The following is a 19041-nucleotide window of genomic DNA, read 5'->3' as shown; positions in this document are numbered from 1 at the left end:
GAGTGATAGAGAGAGATAAACTCCGTGAGAAGTGACAATAATGAGTAGACAGTTGTCATCCATCAATTCATTAATTCAGCCATTCATGTTGTTGGTCTAAGCGGTACATCTGTTAGTAGAGCATGTGATGGTATCAATTAAGGATGTGGTGGTACACACATTCCCCATGAATAGTGAGTTAGTGATTGATTGACTGGGTGGGGTTAGTGTGTTGGTGGGTGTCAGGTGATGGTGAAGGGAGTGATCGGAAGTGTGTGATATATAACAATGCTGCTGCTATATTCCATTAATAATACCACTATAACATATTTAAGCAATTGTATATGTACAGCACCAGAGAGTCACAATCATACACCACATACTTCATGCTGCTCTGGGGAAGTGCTGAAAGCCGGAGCCAGACATCCTCAACATATGAAGTATTTGAGTGATTGATTGAGAGTTAGTGATTGAGTGTATAAACATATTAGTACACACGGATAATGATGCCAACCTACACATACATCCTCACCTGGGTCGATCGACCGTGTTTCCAGATAATGTGGAAGATGAGGATCATTGATGGGATGCACTGGCATCAGATGATCATCCACCAATCAATCATCAATCAATCGGCTGAATGATATAATATCCAAACAAAGTCTGAGAATGTACAGTCGAATGCGCGAGTTGGATATCCATGACATTATACATTGATTGTTATTGGGTCCTGTGATGATGAAGTTGTGTTGCTGTTGTTGATGTGTTTCCTCATCGATACATGTTATGACGTCTTTCCCAAATCAACCTTGCGCTTGATAGTCTTTGTTGTCTGATAGATGAATGAGTCCAGGATGCCGGCCACGGTGAACACTCCACCGACGATGGCGCACACCGATGTGATGAACGATCCGAACGACTGGCTCTTTCGGCCCAGCTTCATCATGATTGGCGAAAGATCGTACATGAAGAACACGCCAGGCAGTCCGCTGCTCTGATTGATGTCTTCGCTCTTGAGCGCCAGTACCTTGTAGTGCTCAGTGACCGAGTATTGGTTGGTGTTGAACATCTCTCCATTGTCATCCTCGTACAAAGTGGGCACGACCTTCAAGTAGTACTGGAACACGCCTGTTCCTGTCGCTATAGAGATGGAGGATTTGTGTTAGTCTATGAGTTATTGGCAACACAAAGAGAGGTCGATGATCACATACTCTCAGTCTTGACAACACCCTCGAGCGGGTTCTTGATGCCTGGATATGGGTTGCCAAAGGACATCTTGTTGATGGTGTGCGAGAGGTTGAGAGCACCCTTGAACATTTGCATGTCGTGCACGTGCATGTGCGCGTGCTGGAAGCTCTTGCCAGGAGCAAAGTGGAAGTTGCCGGCAACCTTGTTCACGGTGATGAAGCCGTACAGTTGGCAGCCCTCGCCATTCTGCTCGACGATGGCCTTGGTGAAACCCTCGCGGATACATTGTGGCATCTCGGTGGGATCGAATGACCATCCCTTGTGCTGATAAGCGTCCCTGACCTCGTCACAAGTGTTGCAGCAACCGTCTTTCGAACCAAAGCAACTTCCACACTCTGCCTTATCATCAGCGTTTGGCACTGCCTTGATATTAACAGGCTGTTGCTTTGGTGCCTCTGTCAACAGTCCGCCATCGGGCGACAAACGCTTCTTAAAGATATTATGTGCAACGTCGAATTGATGATGTCCTCCAACATCCATCGCGTCAAGGCTCAAGTCTTGTTGTTGTCATTGGACAATGAAGAGATGTTAGTAGTTGCTGTTGTAACTACATGATGACACACATGACTTACATGCACAAGGCAGATGATGGAAGATGACATCGATGTTGATCCTAAGCTTCTCAGCTCTGTTGGTGTCGATGAATAGCTCGTGATGTGGCTCGGTGGTCATGTAGACGCCCACTTGGGAGATGAACAGCCAGAGGATGAGCAGGGCAGACACGATGGTGACCACTGCACCTGCGTAAGTCTTGATGCGGAAGTCATCCACAGTCTTTGGATAAGCATCTATATTCTTTAGCTTCTGGTACATCTCTCTCTCGATATAGTCAATGTCTATTTATATCTATGATCTGTATCTCTATTCTGTACTGTTCTCTCTCACAAAAACAGTAACCTTACTTGTTTTGGGCATTCAGATCCCCCACTCTCTCTTTCATGACTCACCCATCTCAAAGTTATCTCTTTGACTTTTGTTGAAGTTACATCATTCAAGCAACACTCATTCATTGCAACTATTATAACTACAAAGAGATAATAAGAATAGAAGTATGTAAGGCACTTATATTTAAAGTATGATGGATTGTTTATTACAATTATTTACAACACTGGATATATATATGTATATATATTTGATTTAATGAATACATAGAGAAGAGGAATAGGAATAGAAGGAATAATAATTGACTATGATGTCAATGTTATCATAGTTCTCGGGAACTTATCATAATCTGGTTTGTTGTTGTTGTTGCCATTGGTCTTAGTATTATTAGTCGATGATGATGTTGTTGAAGATGTTGTTGATGTGGATGATGTGGATGAAGTGGATGAAGAGGAGGAAGAGGAGGGTGTTGGAGCCAATGATAGATGTGGCAATGTTTGACTGTTACTATTATCATTTCTACCAATCTCTTGAAGAAGTAATGATGTGGATCTACCTGGTGAATGATTGTTATGTCCAGAGTTGCCATGTTGTTCAGATGCTGATGAGATGGATCCCTTCAACAATGATGATACCATTGGACTGCCCTTGAATGGCGATGGCGATTGTAACAATGGCGACATCAGAGAGGTCAACGATGGTGATGGCATCGGTGACCTGCTATCAACACCCAGGCTATCCGATGAAGAATTCCTGTTCTGTTTGAGCATCCACTGCTTCTCTGCCTCGCGAAGGAACTTGGTGGCTTGCTGTGAATGTGTCGTCTCCATCTTGTTTCGCTCGTCCATCTGTTTCTCATTCAACCTATCAAGACTCTCGCGATACCTTGAATTCAATTGATCAATCAAATTCTTATCGCCTCCAGCCGACTCCACGTTCCTCTTATCAACCTGGTACTGTGCTGTCAACTGCTGTTTGTTCTCATCCTGCTTGGCACTCAAGTTCTGTGTCTGTTGTTTCTGGAACTGCTCAAGCTTCTTGAACGCATTGTCAAGGTAGAGTTTAAACTGGACATTGTTGGAAGGATCAGCCGCGGTACCACTACCAGCAACATTATTGTTGCCACTACTACCACTACTACTGGCTGTCTCAATCGTTGAAGGTGCCTGGTCATCCTTGGAAATGTTGATCAAGATGTTTGGAGTCTTTGGTGGAGCAGTATGATTGGCGCTACTGGTCGATGGAGTCGATGGCACCTTGACACCAGTTGCCAAAGGGGAAGTCAAAGCGGAACTATTGATAACACCAGCAGCTTGAGGCACTACCTGACCCTGCGTCTTTTGCAAAGCTTCATACCACAACCGGTAGGACTCCATCAACTGTGGATCAAGAGTAGGAATGGCAGCAGGCTTAGCAATTGATGAAGGTGTCTCGACAAGTGTTCCAACGAAACTCCTGCCCATGAATGTTGCCTCCACCTGATATCCGAGCTCGTAAGAACCCTTGATTGCAACACGGCCCTGGAAGGGACTGGTAAAAGTTGTTTCCATGTTGAGAGAAGTGTTCAGACCCATTGGTGGAGCAAAAGGCATATAGCGGAGCATTGGCATCGCCATCATTGATTGAGATGCTGCCGAGGATATTATCTCCTCACACTCTCCGTCCGTGGTCTTGTCAGACTTTCCAACAGATGACTTTGGCAATGGTTGGGCATATCCTAGCTGACTATTTAGCAACATTGGAGATCCTAGTACCGCCGGGCTCTTCATATAAGCTGGTAATTGCATTGCTGGAGTGGCCGAAGCGCTTGGGAGCTGAGGTGTAGAGATATGAGGAACAACACCAGTCTGATTCTTTCGAGGGAACGATAGAGTGATTGGTGTCTTTACCATCATAGACGCTACCTTTGGCGAGACCAGACTGGAGGTAGGTACTCCACTTGACACTTTAGGAGAAGTAATCTGGACTGGCATGGTGTTGGACCTCTTCTTGTTCAACGTAGATATGAATGATGGAGGCAGTTTACAAGGCAGAGATGGACTCTTGTGGGCCGATAGAGGAGGCGGATCAACTTTGGCAGCATGGTTGGGAGAAGTGTATCCAGGGAGTCCAACTCTGCGTGGAGGTGAGGATGAAGGTCCATCTTCTTCGTCATGTTGGGAAGGAACCTTGGATACATTGTTGTGGAACAGTTCAATCGATGACCTTTTCTTCTTATGTGAATTATCATCTATGTTGTCAACAATATGGTCCAACTTCCTCTTTGTCTCTGCCGGTATTATATGGTTCTCAATCTCAGCCTCCATCTTTGACTTCATTCCGGCAAGTATATTGATATCAAAATCGTCCTCTGATGAAGGATTGGCTGATACACTGGAAGTTGTATTCATTGATGCTCCATCCTCGATATCCTCTTTGATATTATCCTCCATCTCTCTAATACCCTGTTTGAACAATCCAATCAAATGTTTAGGTAGACTCTGATCAAGGTACTCCTCGGAATAACCCTTAATATTAATATCTTTTATCCATTGCCTGGTTTTAAGATTGGATGATATTGTAAGTTAGTTTGTAATTCACATATTTAAATCCATTATTAAAAACTTACACATTATGTCTTCCAAAGAAGAATAAGAGGGTTGAGTTGGGTAACTTGTTATCCCTATATTCCTGATCGACATCCTCTGGTGAAATCGTCTAACAAGATAAATGATAGTTAGGTTAGTACAAATCTGGACCAAGAACTAGTCTCCAATCCAAGGATCAATCTTACCTTTGATGGCCACCAAACATGATTACTTGGCTCTAAGGCCCAAACTATTCTTCCACTCATTCCTGGATTAATTGATTGATCGATCGATATATTGATTAATAGATTGATTGAATGATATTAACCTGGAATCCTGGAACTCGCAATGATTTGATTATAAATATAAAGAACTCTCTCTTTCTAGTATACTAGAATACAATGATAATATAGGTTGAGTAACCAATCAATTGATTGGTTGGTAACTGGATTATGGGGCTGATTGTCAGGAAGGAAGGAAGGTAAGAGGAAGGTTGGAGTGAAGGATGGAGGGTGTCCCAAGTAATAACATAACGTACTTGACACGATTGTGATTGATTGTCCTCACTCCTCAATCAAGTTAAACTGCAATAGCCTCACTCCCCGTCACTCACTCACACCAGTTTATTGATCCACTATCTCAACTATAGAGTGTAAATCAAGATTGGGAGAAGACACGGTGTGTTGATTAGTTTAGTGTGTCTGTGTATGTATATATTTATGTAAAGTGATCAGTTGGTGATTGAAGTATCAAGGAATTAAAAGTACTAGTTTATGGTCCAATATTACAAGCACATCAGTTGGTGTTGTTGCCTGACAGACAATCCTTATGATCATCAACTACAGTCTTGCTAGGCATTAACATTGTTTTGTTTTTCTTACTTTGTTTGTATGTATGTATATGTCTACTACCATTCATGACAACAACAACAACAACTATCATGTGATGGACATCGTATTGTCCATAATTACACCACGGCTACCCCTTCCCCAACCTTGCCCGCCACACTTCCGCACCACACACTCTCATCGAATTAGTGTGATTGAACACACTCACACACCCCTTGGAAGTGATCACTTATATCAGCGACACACACAATCAATCAATCAATCAATCAATTAATTAATCAATCAATCAGTCAGCCAATCACACATGACATTTACCAACTGTCAGGTGTTGATTACGACTGGTTTTGTAAATTGACCAATTCGAAACTATTTAAGGATAGTTGTAGACCGACAACATGTTCGCTGGCCATGTATTGTAACCTGAATGTCTGCACACCCCTGTCTCATAACATTGGTTGTGTCTTCTCCAGACTCAACCAATCAATCAATCAATCAAACATGAATATCACGTGAAGTTGATTATGATGATGTCAATGCGGAGCTTTAACCCAAGTCACGCGAAGTACCTGGCTGGCAGTGTGGCTGGCTGATGGTAAAAGGGTCGCCGGGTTGGTTTATTCTAATTGGCATCAACAACAACAACAACAACTTTATCATGCATCATGCATAAACGTCATCTTTAACCAGCTGAGCTGTCGTCATCGACGGCCTACAACAAATTATACCTGACTCCACTCGATCGATTTCAAGTCCACACCTTCCTGGACCATCTCCCACAGAGGGCTCATGTCACGCAGTCGCTGCACTTGCTTCTTGAGCAGCGAGATGGTATAGTCGATCTCTTCGATGGTGGTGAAGCGGCCAATGCCAAAACGGATGGATGAGTGTGCCATGTCCTCCTCGAGACCCAGCGAACGAAGCACGTAGGATGGTTCCAACGATGCTGAAGTGCAGGCGCTGCCACTGGAGCACGCCACATCCTTGATGGCCATTAGCAGTGACTCGCCCTCCACATAGCTGAACGATATATTAAGGTTACCATAGTATCTTTGCTCGGTGTCTCCGTTGATCTTGACGTGTGGGACGTTCTCCTGGATGCCCTTGAGCAGGCGGTCGTACAGGAACTTGACCCACTTGGTGTCTCTATCCATCTCTGCCAGTGCAATGTCGCAGGCTGCGCCGAATCCGGTTACCAGCGTGGCTGGCACGGTACCAGAGCGGATGCCACGCTCCTGGCCACCACCTGACTGGATCGCCTCGATTCTGACTCTGGGTCTACGTCGCAGGTACAGTCCACCAACACCCTTTGGGCCGTACAACTTGTGGCCACTGATCGACATCAGGTCAATGTTCATGTCGTTGACGTCCAGTGGGATCTTGCCGACAGCTTGTGCGGCGTCGGTGTGGAAGAAGACGCCCTTGCTACGGCAGAGCTTGCCAATCTCCTTGAGAGGCTGGATGACACCAATCTCATTGTTGACCGCCATCACACTGACCAGCGCAGTCTGAGGTGTGATTGCTGCCTCGAGCTGCTTGAGGTCGATCAGTCCATTGGGTTGCACTGGCAGATAGGTCACCTTGAAGCCCTCGGTCTCGAGATGACGACACGAGTCCAGCACACACTTGTGCTCGGTGACCGTGGTGATAATGTGGTTCTTCTTCTCCTTGTAGAAGCGGGCCACACCCTTGATCGATATATTGTTCGACTCTGTCGCGCCTGAAGTGAAGATGATCTCCTTTGGGTCAGCCTTGATCAACTTGGCCACCTGATCTCTAGCATTCTCGACGAAATCATTCGAAGTCCATCCATAAGCATGTGTCTTTGAGTGAGGGTTTCCATAGCTCTCTGTATAGAGTGGTAGCATTGCATCCAATACTCTAGGGTCAACAGGTGTAGTAGCCTGCATATCCAAATATATAGGTTGTATGTTTGTAGCTGTTATGTTTGTTTGTTTGATTGTATGTGTAAGTAACATCATCAAAGGTTATCCTGTCTGTTTGAACACATACTGGCATTGTCATTGCTTGGTGTTGACAGTGTGGCGTATCCTCTGGCTACATTGGACAACAAACGATTGCCTGTCGTTGCACCATTTACTAATGTAGTTATTGACTTTCTAACAATACTATTCATTGTAATGTATATGTATATATGTATTTGAAATATTTAAGTTATTGATTGATTGTATGATATGATAAATGAATGAATGAATGAATCAATGTCATTGAAGTTATCGCGAAAGTGCCAAAAGACAAAGAATCGAGTGAAAGTGTGTTTGAGATCCACCCACATCATCTTTGTGTGTGTTAGGCACGCCAACACGAAGGTCATGTCTCGAGACAGCGCAACTCAATCATTCATTCATTCATTCTCGATTCAATTGGTGGTACAACATGTAACCTGTATTATTATGAATAGATATATGTATACATATTACATCATGATTGTGCCACGCACTTTATATATTTATAAAGTTAACCAAGTCTTAAGACTTTGTTGGCGTCGATAATGTTGAGTGCGCCTGCTGCCTGAGATCTGCTTCTTTGTCTTTGAGTAGTACAGCTAATACCTTGCACTTGTTCATCTCCTTCTTGATCTCATCACGTTGTTTGTCAATGGCAAGTAGTTGGCTATAATCATTGAGTAGCTCCTGTAATGATAGGTTGACCGTCCACAGTTGTAGTAGTTGTTGGTACAATGAGCACATGGCCGCGCAGAAGCGTGCTTCGGCGATCTGCACCTCACTGCCCGAGCCACTCTCAAAGAGTTTGGCGCGCACATTGTTGGTGGCCGTGCGCTGCTCCGTGTACACATTGAGTTGCTGAGTGTAGGCTGCGATGGCCTTCTCGCGCATCTCCAAGAACAGACGGGTGGTGGACGGCTTGAGTGCCAGGTCCTTACGGTACTTCTCCGACATCTCCTTGGTCTTGAGAATCTCTTGGTGCGACAAGCTGAATGGTGGCTTCTCAAACATCTCTACAGCTAGAGTGGGTCCCTTGGCTGCGGTCGTGGTGATCAGTGAGAGGAATTGGCTGAACAATGTGCGGTACTCGATTGAGATGTGCTGCACCAGGTGGGAGGCGGCAGCGAACGCCTCAAAGACGTCGCGCTCTGCTGTAAGGTCAGTCTGCTCAGCGCAGCGCGTCCACACATTCTTGGCCGCTGACACATTGTGCGAGAGGGCAGAGAGTGCGGGGTTGGTATGGAACTGGAGTCCACGTGAAAGAGACGATGGCGAGCTGGAATTGGCCAGCAACTTGCGTCCAACGGATGACGGTGAACGAGTCATGGGCGATGCAGACACTGGTGTCATCGGTGCGGTGGTGGTCGAGTGATGTACCTTGCTGAGTGGTGTAGATGGCGTTTGGTTGGGGGCGGACGTAGTGGACGAGTAGCTGGATGTGGAGTTGGACATCTCGGACGAGGTCTCCGAAGTGGATGCCTCGTGAGTGCTCAGATCGTCCAGGCCCATCAGCAAGTCGTCAAAGCCTTGGAAGTGTGGGAACTGATGGAACTCGGACATCATGCCTTCGCCTCCAAATGTAAGGTCCGATGATGACTTGTGCAGCGATCCGCCATAATGATCGGCTTCGTCAACACTGATCTCTGACGCCTGTGATGAAGTCGCTGCGGCCTCTGAGTCGCCGTCATTGTGAAGATCGTCGTATGAGAGTCCCTTGCTGATCGTTCCAGGTGGCTGAAGGTCGTCAGACGACGAGAAGAATCGCTCGATGATCTGTGCACTCGAGAAATACATCGACTTGCTGAGCGGGTTGATGGCGGGGCGATGGCACATATTGAGCACCTTGCTCAAACATACGTTGGCCATGTGTGTTCCGCGGTCCACCTTGTTCAGGAAGCGCCTTGAGCTGTGGCCCGACTGCTTGGCGATGGCCCGCAGCGAGTCTGTGGATTTGGCTACGTCCTTTGATGCTGGCTGGAGACTGGCTGGCGAACACTGGCTAGACATCTCAATGAACTTGAGTGCCTGCGCCACGATGATGGCGGGCGTCTGATGTCCATTGATAAAGTTGGAGATGGTGTCGTACCAATCGCCCACCGATGTGCCAGGTGGTTTGGAGTCAGCAGGATTGACGCCACCCGCCACCAACGCGTTCAGGAGTTTGAGTGTTGGGTAGTTGTAGTCCGCTGGGCCATGCTCCAAGATATCAAACAGCAATGTGAAGGTAAGTGTCGAGTGTCGAGTTGCGCCCACCAGCTGGCAGAGCGGTGCGGACAGGTCGGTCAGGAAGCGGTCAAGCTGTCGCGCGTAGCCAAGTCGCGAGAAGTGATACAATATCTGTGCCAGGGCTACGCAGTTGTCTTGGTTCTCGGCAGCCAATGACAGACGCTCAGCTGCCACGTAGCATAGATGGTCGCGCTCAGGGTTGGCAATATTGGCGCACAGGTAAGGCAACAGCGCCATGAGGTTGGCGAGGAATCGGGTTCCTGGCTCTGGATGGAAGATCTCATTGCAAGGCTTCAATGTTAGTTTGCTGAGCAGATCGATGGACGCGTGGAATGTGGTGGTTGAACCAAGGCCGCGGATGGCCAAGGGCTGGACTCCATTGAAGAAGTCCCACTCCTTGTTGATGGACGCCAGGAAAACGTTCTGGACGGCCCGATCGTTGAAATTAATCAAGTCGAGTAACAGCGCCAGAGTCTTGGCCGCGCTGATATAGTGCGCGTCAAAGTCCGTGTGCATGAGGGCGAGCACGCCCCACATCAGCTGCGGGAACAGGATGAGCTTGGACGGGTGGATGCGCCCGATCATCACGTGCAGCGTCTCGAGGATCTCGTTGATCAGACCGATGTTGTCCACGCTGATGTCGGCCATCTTCTTGCCGAGACACTGGATCACCTCGGTCAGCGCGTCAACAGTCGTCGTTGGCTCCAAACCGCGGATGATCTGGTAACTGCGCATGGCCAGTCTGATGTTCTGTGAGCTCGTGGCCCAGTTGAGCGCGTTGGCGCCCCAATGCTCCTTGAGCTCGCAGTCCGCACGTCCGTTGCTGAGCACCTGTACCACCCTCCTGCTGAGCATCACGACGTATTTGGGGTTGGATATCTCTTTCTTTGCGGCGACTGAGTGTGCTGCCGTGGCCGCTGTCTCATCGCTGCGGAAGGCCGCTGGCAACAAGAAATCGACGAGTTGCACGGCCTCTTCGTAGACTGCCGGGTCAGGCACGCCAAGTTGTTGCTGTTGTCTGATGACAAGGCTGCGGATGATGTTAAGCAGGAGCATGCGACAATGCTCGTGGACGGGTTGGTGATTGTAGTGAAGACCCAAGAAGATGAGCTGTAGGAGCACGGGCAAGTGCTCTCGGAACTCCTCGCCGACCTCAAACGAGATCTCTGAGAGGAAGATGAGCGGGGTCTGCAAGCGTGTCAGTGCAAAGCCCTTGGCACCACCTGTCAAGTCGAATGATCGAACAGTGGCCGTGTGGAATGCACGCGAGATTGAAGCCATCGTATTGTAGACCTCGTGGGGCTGCGGTGGGATGGCGGCACGACTGATCGTACTCATGCCCGCCTTGCCCAGCGACTTTGAAGCGTCAAACTCGGCGGTGAAGCTTTGTGCGGCAGCATTTGTGGCTGACAGCTCGCTGACTAGGCTGTTGACGAGCTTCTGAGGCGATGAGCGTCCAAGGAACAGACAGATCTTTGTGAACACGGGCAACAGGCCGTGATTGCGTGTGCGTTCAATCACCTTGAGCGCAAAGTCTACAATGATTGTCACATTGTCTTCAATGCGTCCAAGGATGCGCCAGAGTCGCTCGATGGGCTGCGTAAGATGGGCGTGCTTCATGGTGACCAGAACAAAGCCTTGCAACACGCTGTCGAGAAGGGCAGAGTTGGCTGAGCCTAGGTGCAGCAGGTTCATTTGCTCGACCCATGGCGCCACGCATGCCAACAGTGTCTGGTGCTGCTCCAAGTGCGCGGGCGAGTCGCCGGTCTCCAGACGGTACACCACGTCTAGGAACAGCTCGTAGCAAAGTTCGGGGTTCTCCAGCGCTAGCGTCTTGGACAGGCTGAGCTGTGCGTTGCGGTACGTGTCCACAAACTCGCTGCCAATTGCCGATGGGTAGAAGCCGTCAGTGTAGTGATCATTCGGGCTGCTCGATGCCTTGAAGAAGTAGAGCAACTGCAATGCACTCTGGCGCACGGCAGATACTGGTGCGCCGGCATTGTAGATGATCAGATTGGTGAGGATCGACTCGGAGTAGGGGAAACGCAGCACACCGTCCTGGCACATATCGACCAGCGCCAGGAAGTAATTGCTGGCTACTGATGGAGTGAGACTGTAGCATTGATTGATGCAGTGGTAGATCAGCTCCTGGTACTGCGCTGCGTTGCACTTGAGGAAGCTCTGGAGCGCCTGGCGTGACACCGAGCGTATCTTGGTCTTCATTTTGCTCGTGAACATTGAGTTGATCCATTGGAACACGAAGCCAGTGGGCTCTTTGAATGCTTCGACGCATGGCGGTCCGAGCAGGATGAGTGACACTGCGTGCAGGGCCACATTACTTAGCTGGGCTGCCTGTTCAAATATCCTAATCTCGTACTCCTTGCGCTTTGTCACTTCCTTCTCCTCCTGCTGCAAGAACACAGCAAGTCTACGCAACATTGGCTCATCCCTCAGCTGCTCCTCACTCTCGCTCCACTTGCTAAACAGCTTGAACAACTCTCTTCGCATGTTCTGTTTGATTGATTGATTGAGTGAGTGAGTGATTGGGTAAGATGACTGGCCGCACATGAATGATCGCTCGCGATAACATACCTTATCGAGGAACTCGTTGGCCCCAAAGTAGAGCTGTTGTACCATGCGATGGACAAGGACGCAGAGGTTGAATCGGATACCATGTAGTGAGTCCCAGATGTAGTCGCCAGTGTTGGACTCGGGTGAGAGGAGGAATTGCAGTACCTCTTGAATGTAGTCGATGTATGATCGCTTGAGTTGCTCGCGCTTCACTAGTCCATCGTTGCGCAGCGACTCTAGACAGTGTCGACGAATTCCAATCACTGATCGCATGCCATCCAGACGCTTTTTTGACTTCTTGTTGGTGTGCAGTTCGTGCTCCCACGGTCGCAGCTGATCGCAAAGCACGTCGAGGACACGTGCATTGGTCTTTTGCAGTGCCATCACGGTGGACTCGACAAAGAACTTGTCGGCCGACTTGAGATAGGGGATGATCAGTGTGAACAGCTCGCGCGCACACACTGGCCACTGCTCAGTCTTCTTGGTCTCATTCTCCGGGACGGCGATCGTGGCGCAGGCAAAGACAATGTAGTTCTTCCACCATGTGGACAGAGGCGCTTCGACCTCTGGCGCGCCAGACTGTGTCTTGCCGCTCTCCTCTGGCTGAATAGGTTTGATGCGTTGCAAGACCAACTCACAGGCCTTGGCCACCGAGTTGGTGGCCAGTTCCGAGGCCGCTCGAGCAATATCCGACAGACATGCGCTCCACAACATCTGAGCCTCCTTGGTCTCGGCGTCGGCCAGACGCTCAAAGTCGTGTGGTGACTTCTGCTTCTTGTACTTGTTTTCGAACTGGTGCGTGAGGCTCTGTGCATGGCGATAGAGATACTCATTGCCATTCTCATCGATAATGTCCTTGATGTGAATCGTGATCTCGATATCCTCGTCGATGCGTGCCATCTGGAAGGCCTCGTGTATGATCGCGATGCTGCCCAGGATTGATAGACTGACACGCTTGTTGCGTGCACTGCTGCTGCACAGACAGACGAGGCCGACCGCCTCAATGTAGTCGACATCGGGTGCATAGTCTGGACCATCGACGCGGAATCGTACCTGCTGCTCGGCAGAAGCCGGCACCACATCGTCTGCGCCCATCTGGAAGCGATTGGTCTTGGCCGCTGCCCACATGCCCAGCAGCTCGGCCATCTTCTCGAGTACGACACACATAAAGTGTGATTGTTTGTCGCTGATGCTCAACGCGTACTTTCCAAGGCCACCAATGATGTTGGGCCGCAGGTCAGGTCGCGTGGCCATTAGCTGTGTCAACACGGCCGAGGACTTCTCGCTGATGCCCTTGTCCAAGTGGATCAAGTACTTGGACAGCATGAGCACCAGCTCAGACACGGTGATCTTGGAGGGGAAGGCGATGGGGATGGTGGCAATGGCCACCTTGAGCAGCTCGAGGCACAATGGGCCAGGAGGTCGCATCTTCTCGAGTAGTTCGCTGAGTGGCTTGGTCTGGATGGTCGAAAGCAGCATGCCAAAGCTGGCGTCAAGCGCCGAGAGCATGTGCGAGAGGAAGATGCTCAATGACTTGGAGTAGGGTTCGATGATAAGTGCAGTTGTCCCAGCAACCGCGCCCTTGGTGTGCAAGGTCCGGTAGCGGCGCGCCAGCACCTTGTTTGATGTGATTGCGACTGCGCCTTCATATGTCGCGGCGTGCGAAGATTGATTGATCGATGTGCTGCTGCCACTGCCGCCAGGATTCGACACGAATGCTAGGGTCTTGGGAGTGAGTGGGTTGCCATGATGAGAGTGTATGTTGTTGATGTTGTTGTTGTTGCCGGTGTTGCCATTCGATGAGGCCTGTACAATGAGCTGAACGGCGCGCAGACCTACAATCATGCGCTCCGGGTTTGAGATATAGCCGAGCGAGTCCTTGAGATCGCCACCACGCAAGAGGTCAAAGATGACCTTCTCAAATGAGAACTCAAGCATTGTGGATGCGATCACGCCAATGATGTCGATGAATATGTGCAGCGAGTCGCTGGCGCTCAGCGTCAGCTTCTTGGTGTGCGAAGCGGGGAACACGTGCGCGATGAACTGGTGCAGACGCTCCGACACCTCCTCGGGCTGCTCCGTGTGCTTGTGCAGATAGCACTCGAGCAGGTACTGGCTGGCCTCGAGCGCGTACGGGCGCACCTGCTTGTCCTTGATCTTGATGAAGCCGTCGATCAGTGTCCACGAGCTCTTGAGGAAGGTTTCGCGATCAGACACGCATAGTAGCACGGCTGTTAGAGGGTATGTCGTTATTACGTCCTTGGTATTCTTGGTCTTCTTGCTGACAAAGTCGTACAGCTCCTTGACCACTATATTCCACTCGCCATACCCTACGTCCGGCTTGAACCTAACGCTTGTCATTGGCCGCAGTACACTCGCCAGTACCTCTGCCAACGCTCTTCGCATATCGCCCTTAACCTTGGCATTCTTGAACAAGTCCAAGCATGATGTAACAAACTCCAATGACTGTTTCAGCTTGTGATTGGATGAGGTCTAATCAAGGAGTTAGTGTGAGTCACGTGGCGGGCGTTGTCGCAACGACTTACCTTTAGCTTGAGGAATCGGACACCTTGGAAGATTGGGAATATCTTGGACTTGAGTGTGTTGGAAGTGAGACAGAGTTGGACCTCTTTGAAGAAGCGCGTTGATACACTCCTCAAACGATACTTGCTGAGCTGTCCAAGGATGGCGGCACACAGGTCTGGAATGAGCGTGGGCGAGGCGGCACCAGTCGCACGACGCTCCGCCTTGAAGTTCTCAAAGCATATCGATTCAATCTGTGTTCCAATCATATCATTCAAGTTGTCCTTTGTCAATGAGCTCAACACCGTCAACATAGCAATACAGAATATATAGTCCACTATCAACTTGTGTCGTTCCTCCAATGCCGCCACAAGATTCTTTGTGTCTGATCCATCACTATGTTAGCGTGGGTGCGAGAGAGTGAGCGTTAGGTCATGCGAGTGTAGTCGTCATGATACGTGATACGTACAGCTTCTGTTTGGAGATAGTCCTGGCGGGGATGACATGCTGGGTCGATCGCCATTGTAACAACGCGCCAGACACCAAGTTCAAGTAGTACTTGGACACCTCAGTCAATCCATCCAACACATTATTAAACGTCTTGGAGTCTGATGCATCAAAGAACTCTTCCATCTTTATCTTCTCATCCTATGATTGATTGATTGGTTGATTGATTGAGTGAGTGAGTGAACGACGCGAGAGGACCCGAGTCGAGGCCAGACCATGACATACCCTGATGAATATGTCCATCTTGACTTTGGTGAGCTCCTTGAAGTCGCCGAGAAGTCTGAATAGGATGTGATCGGCTGGCAGTACTAGACCTTTGCCAATGGTTCCACCGACTATATTGAGATTGCTTCCATTGCCAGAGACTGATGAAGCACTGCTGTCCATCATCAACTCGCCACTCGTCTTTATGGCTGATGTCGTAGCGGCTGATGATGCCGATGCCGATGTGGTCGAGGTCGATGTCGATGCCAATGCAGTGGATGACGCCGATGTTGATGCTGATATCGATGTCATTGTATTCGTAGTCGATGTCGTTGTTGATGTGGATGATGTTCGAGTATGAGTATGATGAGTTGGAGTCGGAGTCTGGGTTGTGGAAGTTGTGGAAGTCATGGAAGTTGGAGTTGGGAGATGGGAGTTTGGAGTCGGTGATGACCCTGACGAAGCAGATGATGTTGTCGATGCATTTGATAGGAAGCTCATTGTTTGTTTGATTGATTGGTGTATGTGTGTATCTGTATCTGTATCTATATCTGTATCTGTATCTGTTTGTCCAGCAGCATATTTACAAACACAAGCAGTTAGCCAGTGTTTATGTTCAGTCGTCTATACTATTGTTATATATTATATGAGATGATTGGATTATTATTATTATTATTATTATAAGTATTAATTGATTGAAATGATTGAATGATGGAATTGATTGATTGATTAGATTGATTGGATGCGATTCGTGTGTGTGTGAATATTATTCAATGAGAGTTGTACAACTCTCTCTCTCTCTCTATCTATCTCTGATGATGATGTTGTTTACACTACTACCTATGTTCGGTCAATCAGTCCATCAATCAGAAACACAATAAACAATAACATAACCCCATCATTATTATAATCACGCAATTACCATCATGAATTTAAGATATTGCTAATGAGCCTGGGGTTAGTGTGAAATAGAGTTTCGTGCACTCAATTAACCCAACAACATTGTTTTGGCATCAACCCATCCATCAGTCCAAACACACACCACCATTTTTTCCGAATTGATCGACTGATTGTCTGATTGGATGTAAGGTCTTTCATTGTTCAATTCAAACAACCCCTCTTTCAATTGTTTGGTAGACATGATGATAAGAAAGTCTTTAGAGTTATAAAGAGTCACCACATCCTCCCTCACTTTCATCTTGGACAAAGGCAGGCCAAGATGACAGACTGTCTGATACCAAAAAAGGAGGAGGTACTTGTTACCAATGAACAACTAACCAATCACCAATATAGAATATTATATGAAGGCCACATTATGAGTCATTGTAGAGATTTAAAGATGGAAACAATAATAATAATAATAATAATAATGAGTATGATAATGATGATGATGTGATTGAATGATTTGAATAATCCAAACTTCTATGAGAACTTAAGACATGTATTCAGTTATGCATCAACATTGAAATACACTCAATCAAATATACTATGTGAACTACCTGATCCTATACCAAAGGTTGACGTACCAATGCCCAAGTACATTATTCAATCCAACGGACTTCCAATTCTCTCAATGATTTTTAAAAGTAGTATTGTAGCCATGAACCTTTTACATCTATTTGATTATGGTGATCCAAGTATGTTAGGTTGACAATGAATAACAACACAACAACTCAGTCATGTTATATTAACTATATTCAACAGGGATCGACTTTAATCATCCTGTAGAATTAATGGTAATATCAATTGGTAACTATTTTGAGTACTCTATTATCTCAAGACAATCAATGTGTTTCCTTTGAAACAACAAGTAAATGAGATAAAGGTCAGTGCGGACCACAGCCCAATCAACTCAAATTGAGTGCAAAGTGATCAGGATCTCGTGGAAATTTCAATTTTGATCAAAATATATCCACTCCATATGAAGACTCACTCAACCAAACATTTAATCAAACATTTCAATCAATAAAACCAAACAATCCAAACATATATACATAAATAATAAATAAATATGTCTCAACAATCAATTCCAACAACTTTTGACCAGTTCCTGGCATCGCCATTCGAACGCACTGTGGCCTTGTTAAGACCAAATAAGGAGATCAAGCAGTATATCAACTTCCAGGTTGCAAAGGTCACTAACTTGATCAATTCTCAATTGACCCCGGCAAGGGTCGTGAAGGGTGGCTCCAATGGCAAGGGTACCAATCTGATTGATCGCATGGAGGTTGACCTGGTTGTGCTCTTCAACGATCTCGCGCCAACTGAAGCTGCCATCACAGACAAGGTGAACAAGTTGGCTGATTGTCTAAAGAAGGGACTCAACATCCAGAATGTCGAGCCTGGCATCTACTATGAGCACAAGAGTCAGCGTGACCAGGTGATCACACGTATCCGTTCGGTCAAACTCGAGTACAAGGGCATCAAGTTTGACGTGTTGCCCGCACCCCTGCTCAAGAATGGCTTCATGTCCTTCACCACCATGGATCCCAAGACTGAGATACCCTTTGCGTCAGCTGCCGCGTCACCACTCCAGGTCGAGTTCATCAAACAGCAGCCGGCCAACTACAAGGATCTCGTGCGTCTGGTCAAATGCTGGCGCAACTTGAGTGATTGGAAGTGGGACAAGTCAACGACGCCATCATCATACTTGATTGAGTTAGTCACACTCAAGGTGTTTGAAGATATGATGACCACCAGCAAGTCACTTGTGGTGGAGGCTGCCTTTGCCAAAGTACTTGGACTGCTGGCTCAGCCAACGATCGAGGTGTATTGGCCACAGTTCTATGTCAAGACTTGGAAGAATGCGGCACAGTCGCATCAAGGTCGACTAGTTGTCGATCCCGCCAATCCAACAAACAATGTTGCCGAGGCTGTTACAGACTGGAAGTGGACCGTTGAGTACTCCAACTTCACTCTAAAAAGATTGGTGGAACCAACCTCTTCAACTCCATCAAAAGATGGATCAGAGTCATGGTTGTACACTATTGCCATGGAGAATAATGATATGAAGAAGAAGTTGGAGAGTACTTTGGCAAAGGTTGATGTCCAGAACCAAACAATCACAGCTCAGGCCAAGTTGATCACAGACTTGACTACCAGGCTTGATGCCCAGGCCAAGATTACCACCGACCTCACAACCAGATGCACGTGGATGGAGAACTATTTGGCGGCCTCCAGGCCGGCAGTCTGTGAAACCTCATTCAATGGGATGCCAAACACCATCCCTAAAGCCTATAGCGAGTTCACCATGGATGCTGTATTCTCAAACAAAAAATCGTGCATTATGGATGGAATACTTTGTAGCGCGACCTTGGGCAGTCAAGTGGACAAAGATGGACAGTGTCCTCTGACAGTATGGGTTGAGAAGCCTAGACGCATTAAGATGGTCTATAAGCCATCGGGTATCTACTATGAGTGTAAGGAAGCTGTTGGACCTTCACTAGTTATAAGGTTCAAATTGGAGATGAGTTACCACAATAATTATGGATCGTTTGCTATTACTTTCATCAAATAAGTTAA

The 19041-nt window shown here is 47.6% G+C and overlaps 6 protein-coding genes across 6 annotated transcripts; 2 read left to right on the top strand and 4 right to left on the bottom strand.

The window, feature by feature from the left end:
• Positions 1–763: 763 nt before the first annotated feature.
• Positions 764–2040, bottom strand: SAMD00019534_096780 (hypothetical protein; the record flags this gene model as incomplete). The annotated part of the gene is made up of 3 exons (XM_012895145.1): positions 764–1119; positions 1191–1724; positions 1800–2040. 3 exons carry the CDS (start codon positions 2038–2040, stop codon positions 764–766), a joined length of 1131 nt encoding a protein of 376 aa, XP_012750599.1.
• Positions 2041–2414: 374 nt separating this feature from the next.
• On the bottom strand, positions 2415–4942 carry SAMD00019534_096770 (hypothetical protein; the record flags this gene model as incomplete). Its single annotated transcript, XM_012895144.1, has 3 exons — positions 2415–4644; positions 4718–4806; positions 4883–4942. 3 exons carry the CDS (start codon positions 4940–4942, stop codon positions 2415–2417), a joined length of 2379 nt encoding a protein of 792 aa, XP_012750598.1.
• Positions 4943–6243: 1301 nt separating this feature from the next.
• Positions 6244–7658, bottom strand: SAMD00019534_096760 (hypothetical protein; the record flags this gene model as incomplete). The annotated part of the gene is made up of 2 exons (XM_012895143.1): positions 6244–7460; positions 7535–7658. The coding sequence occupies 2 exons, from the start codon at positions 7656–7658 to the stop codon at positions 6244–6246; spliced, it is 1341 nt and encodes a 446-aa protein (XP_012750597.1).
• Positions 7659–7901: 243 nt separating this feature from the next.
• SAMD00019534_096750 (hypothetical protein) lies at positions 7902–15831 on the bottom strand (the record flags this gene model as incomplete). The annotated part of the gene is made up of 6 exons (XM_012895142.1): positions 7902–7925; positions 8095–12225; positions 12307–14760; positions 14832–15204; positions 15278–15456; positions 15541–15831. The coding sequence occupies 6 exons, from the start codon at positions 15829–15831 to the stop codon at positions 7902–7904; spliced, it is 7452 nt and encodes a 2483-aa protein (XP_012750596.1).
• Positions 15725–15880, top strand: SAMD00019534_096740 (hypothetical protein; the record flags this gene model as incomplete). Its single annotated transcript, XM_012895141.1, has 1 exon — positions 15725–15880. One exon carries the CDS (start codon positions 15725–15727, stop codon positions 15878–15880), a length of 156 nt encoding a protein of 51 aa, XP_012750595.1.
• A 1650-nt stretch (positions 15881–17530) lies between these two features.
• SAMD00019534_096730 (hypothetical protein) lies at positions 17531–19036 on the top strand (the record flags this gene model as incomplete). The annotated part of the gene is made up of 1 exon (XM_012895140.1): positions 17531–19036. The coding sequence occupies one exon, from the start codon at positions 17531–17533 to the stop codon at positions 19034–19036; it is 1506 nt and encodes a 501-aa protein (XP_012750594.1).
• Positions 19037–19041: the final 5 nt, after the last annotated feature.

The sequence above is a fragment of the Acytostelium subglobosum genome (assembly GCF_000787575.1).
Source record: "Acytostelium subglobosum LB1 DNA, scaffold: scaffold23, whole genome shotgun sequence".
NCBI classification, from domain to species: Eukaryota; Evosea; class Eumycetozoa; order Acytosteliales; family Acytosteliaceae; genus Acytostelium; species Acytostelium subglobosum.
This window is presented reverse-complemented; position numbering and strand designations above follow the sequence as displayed.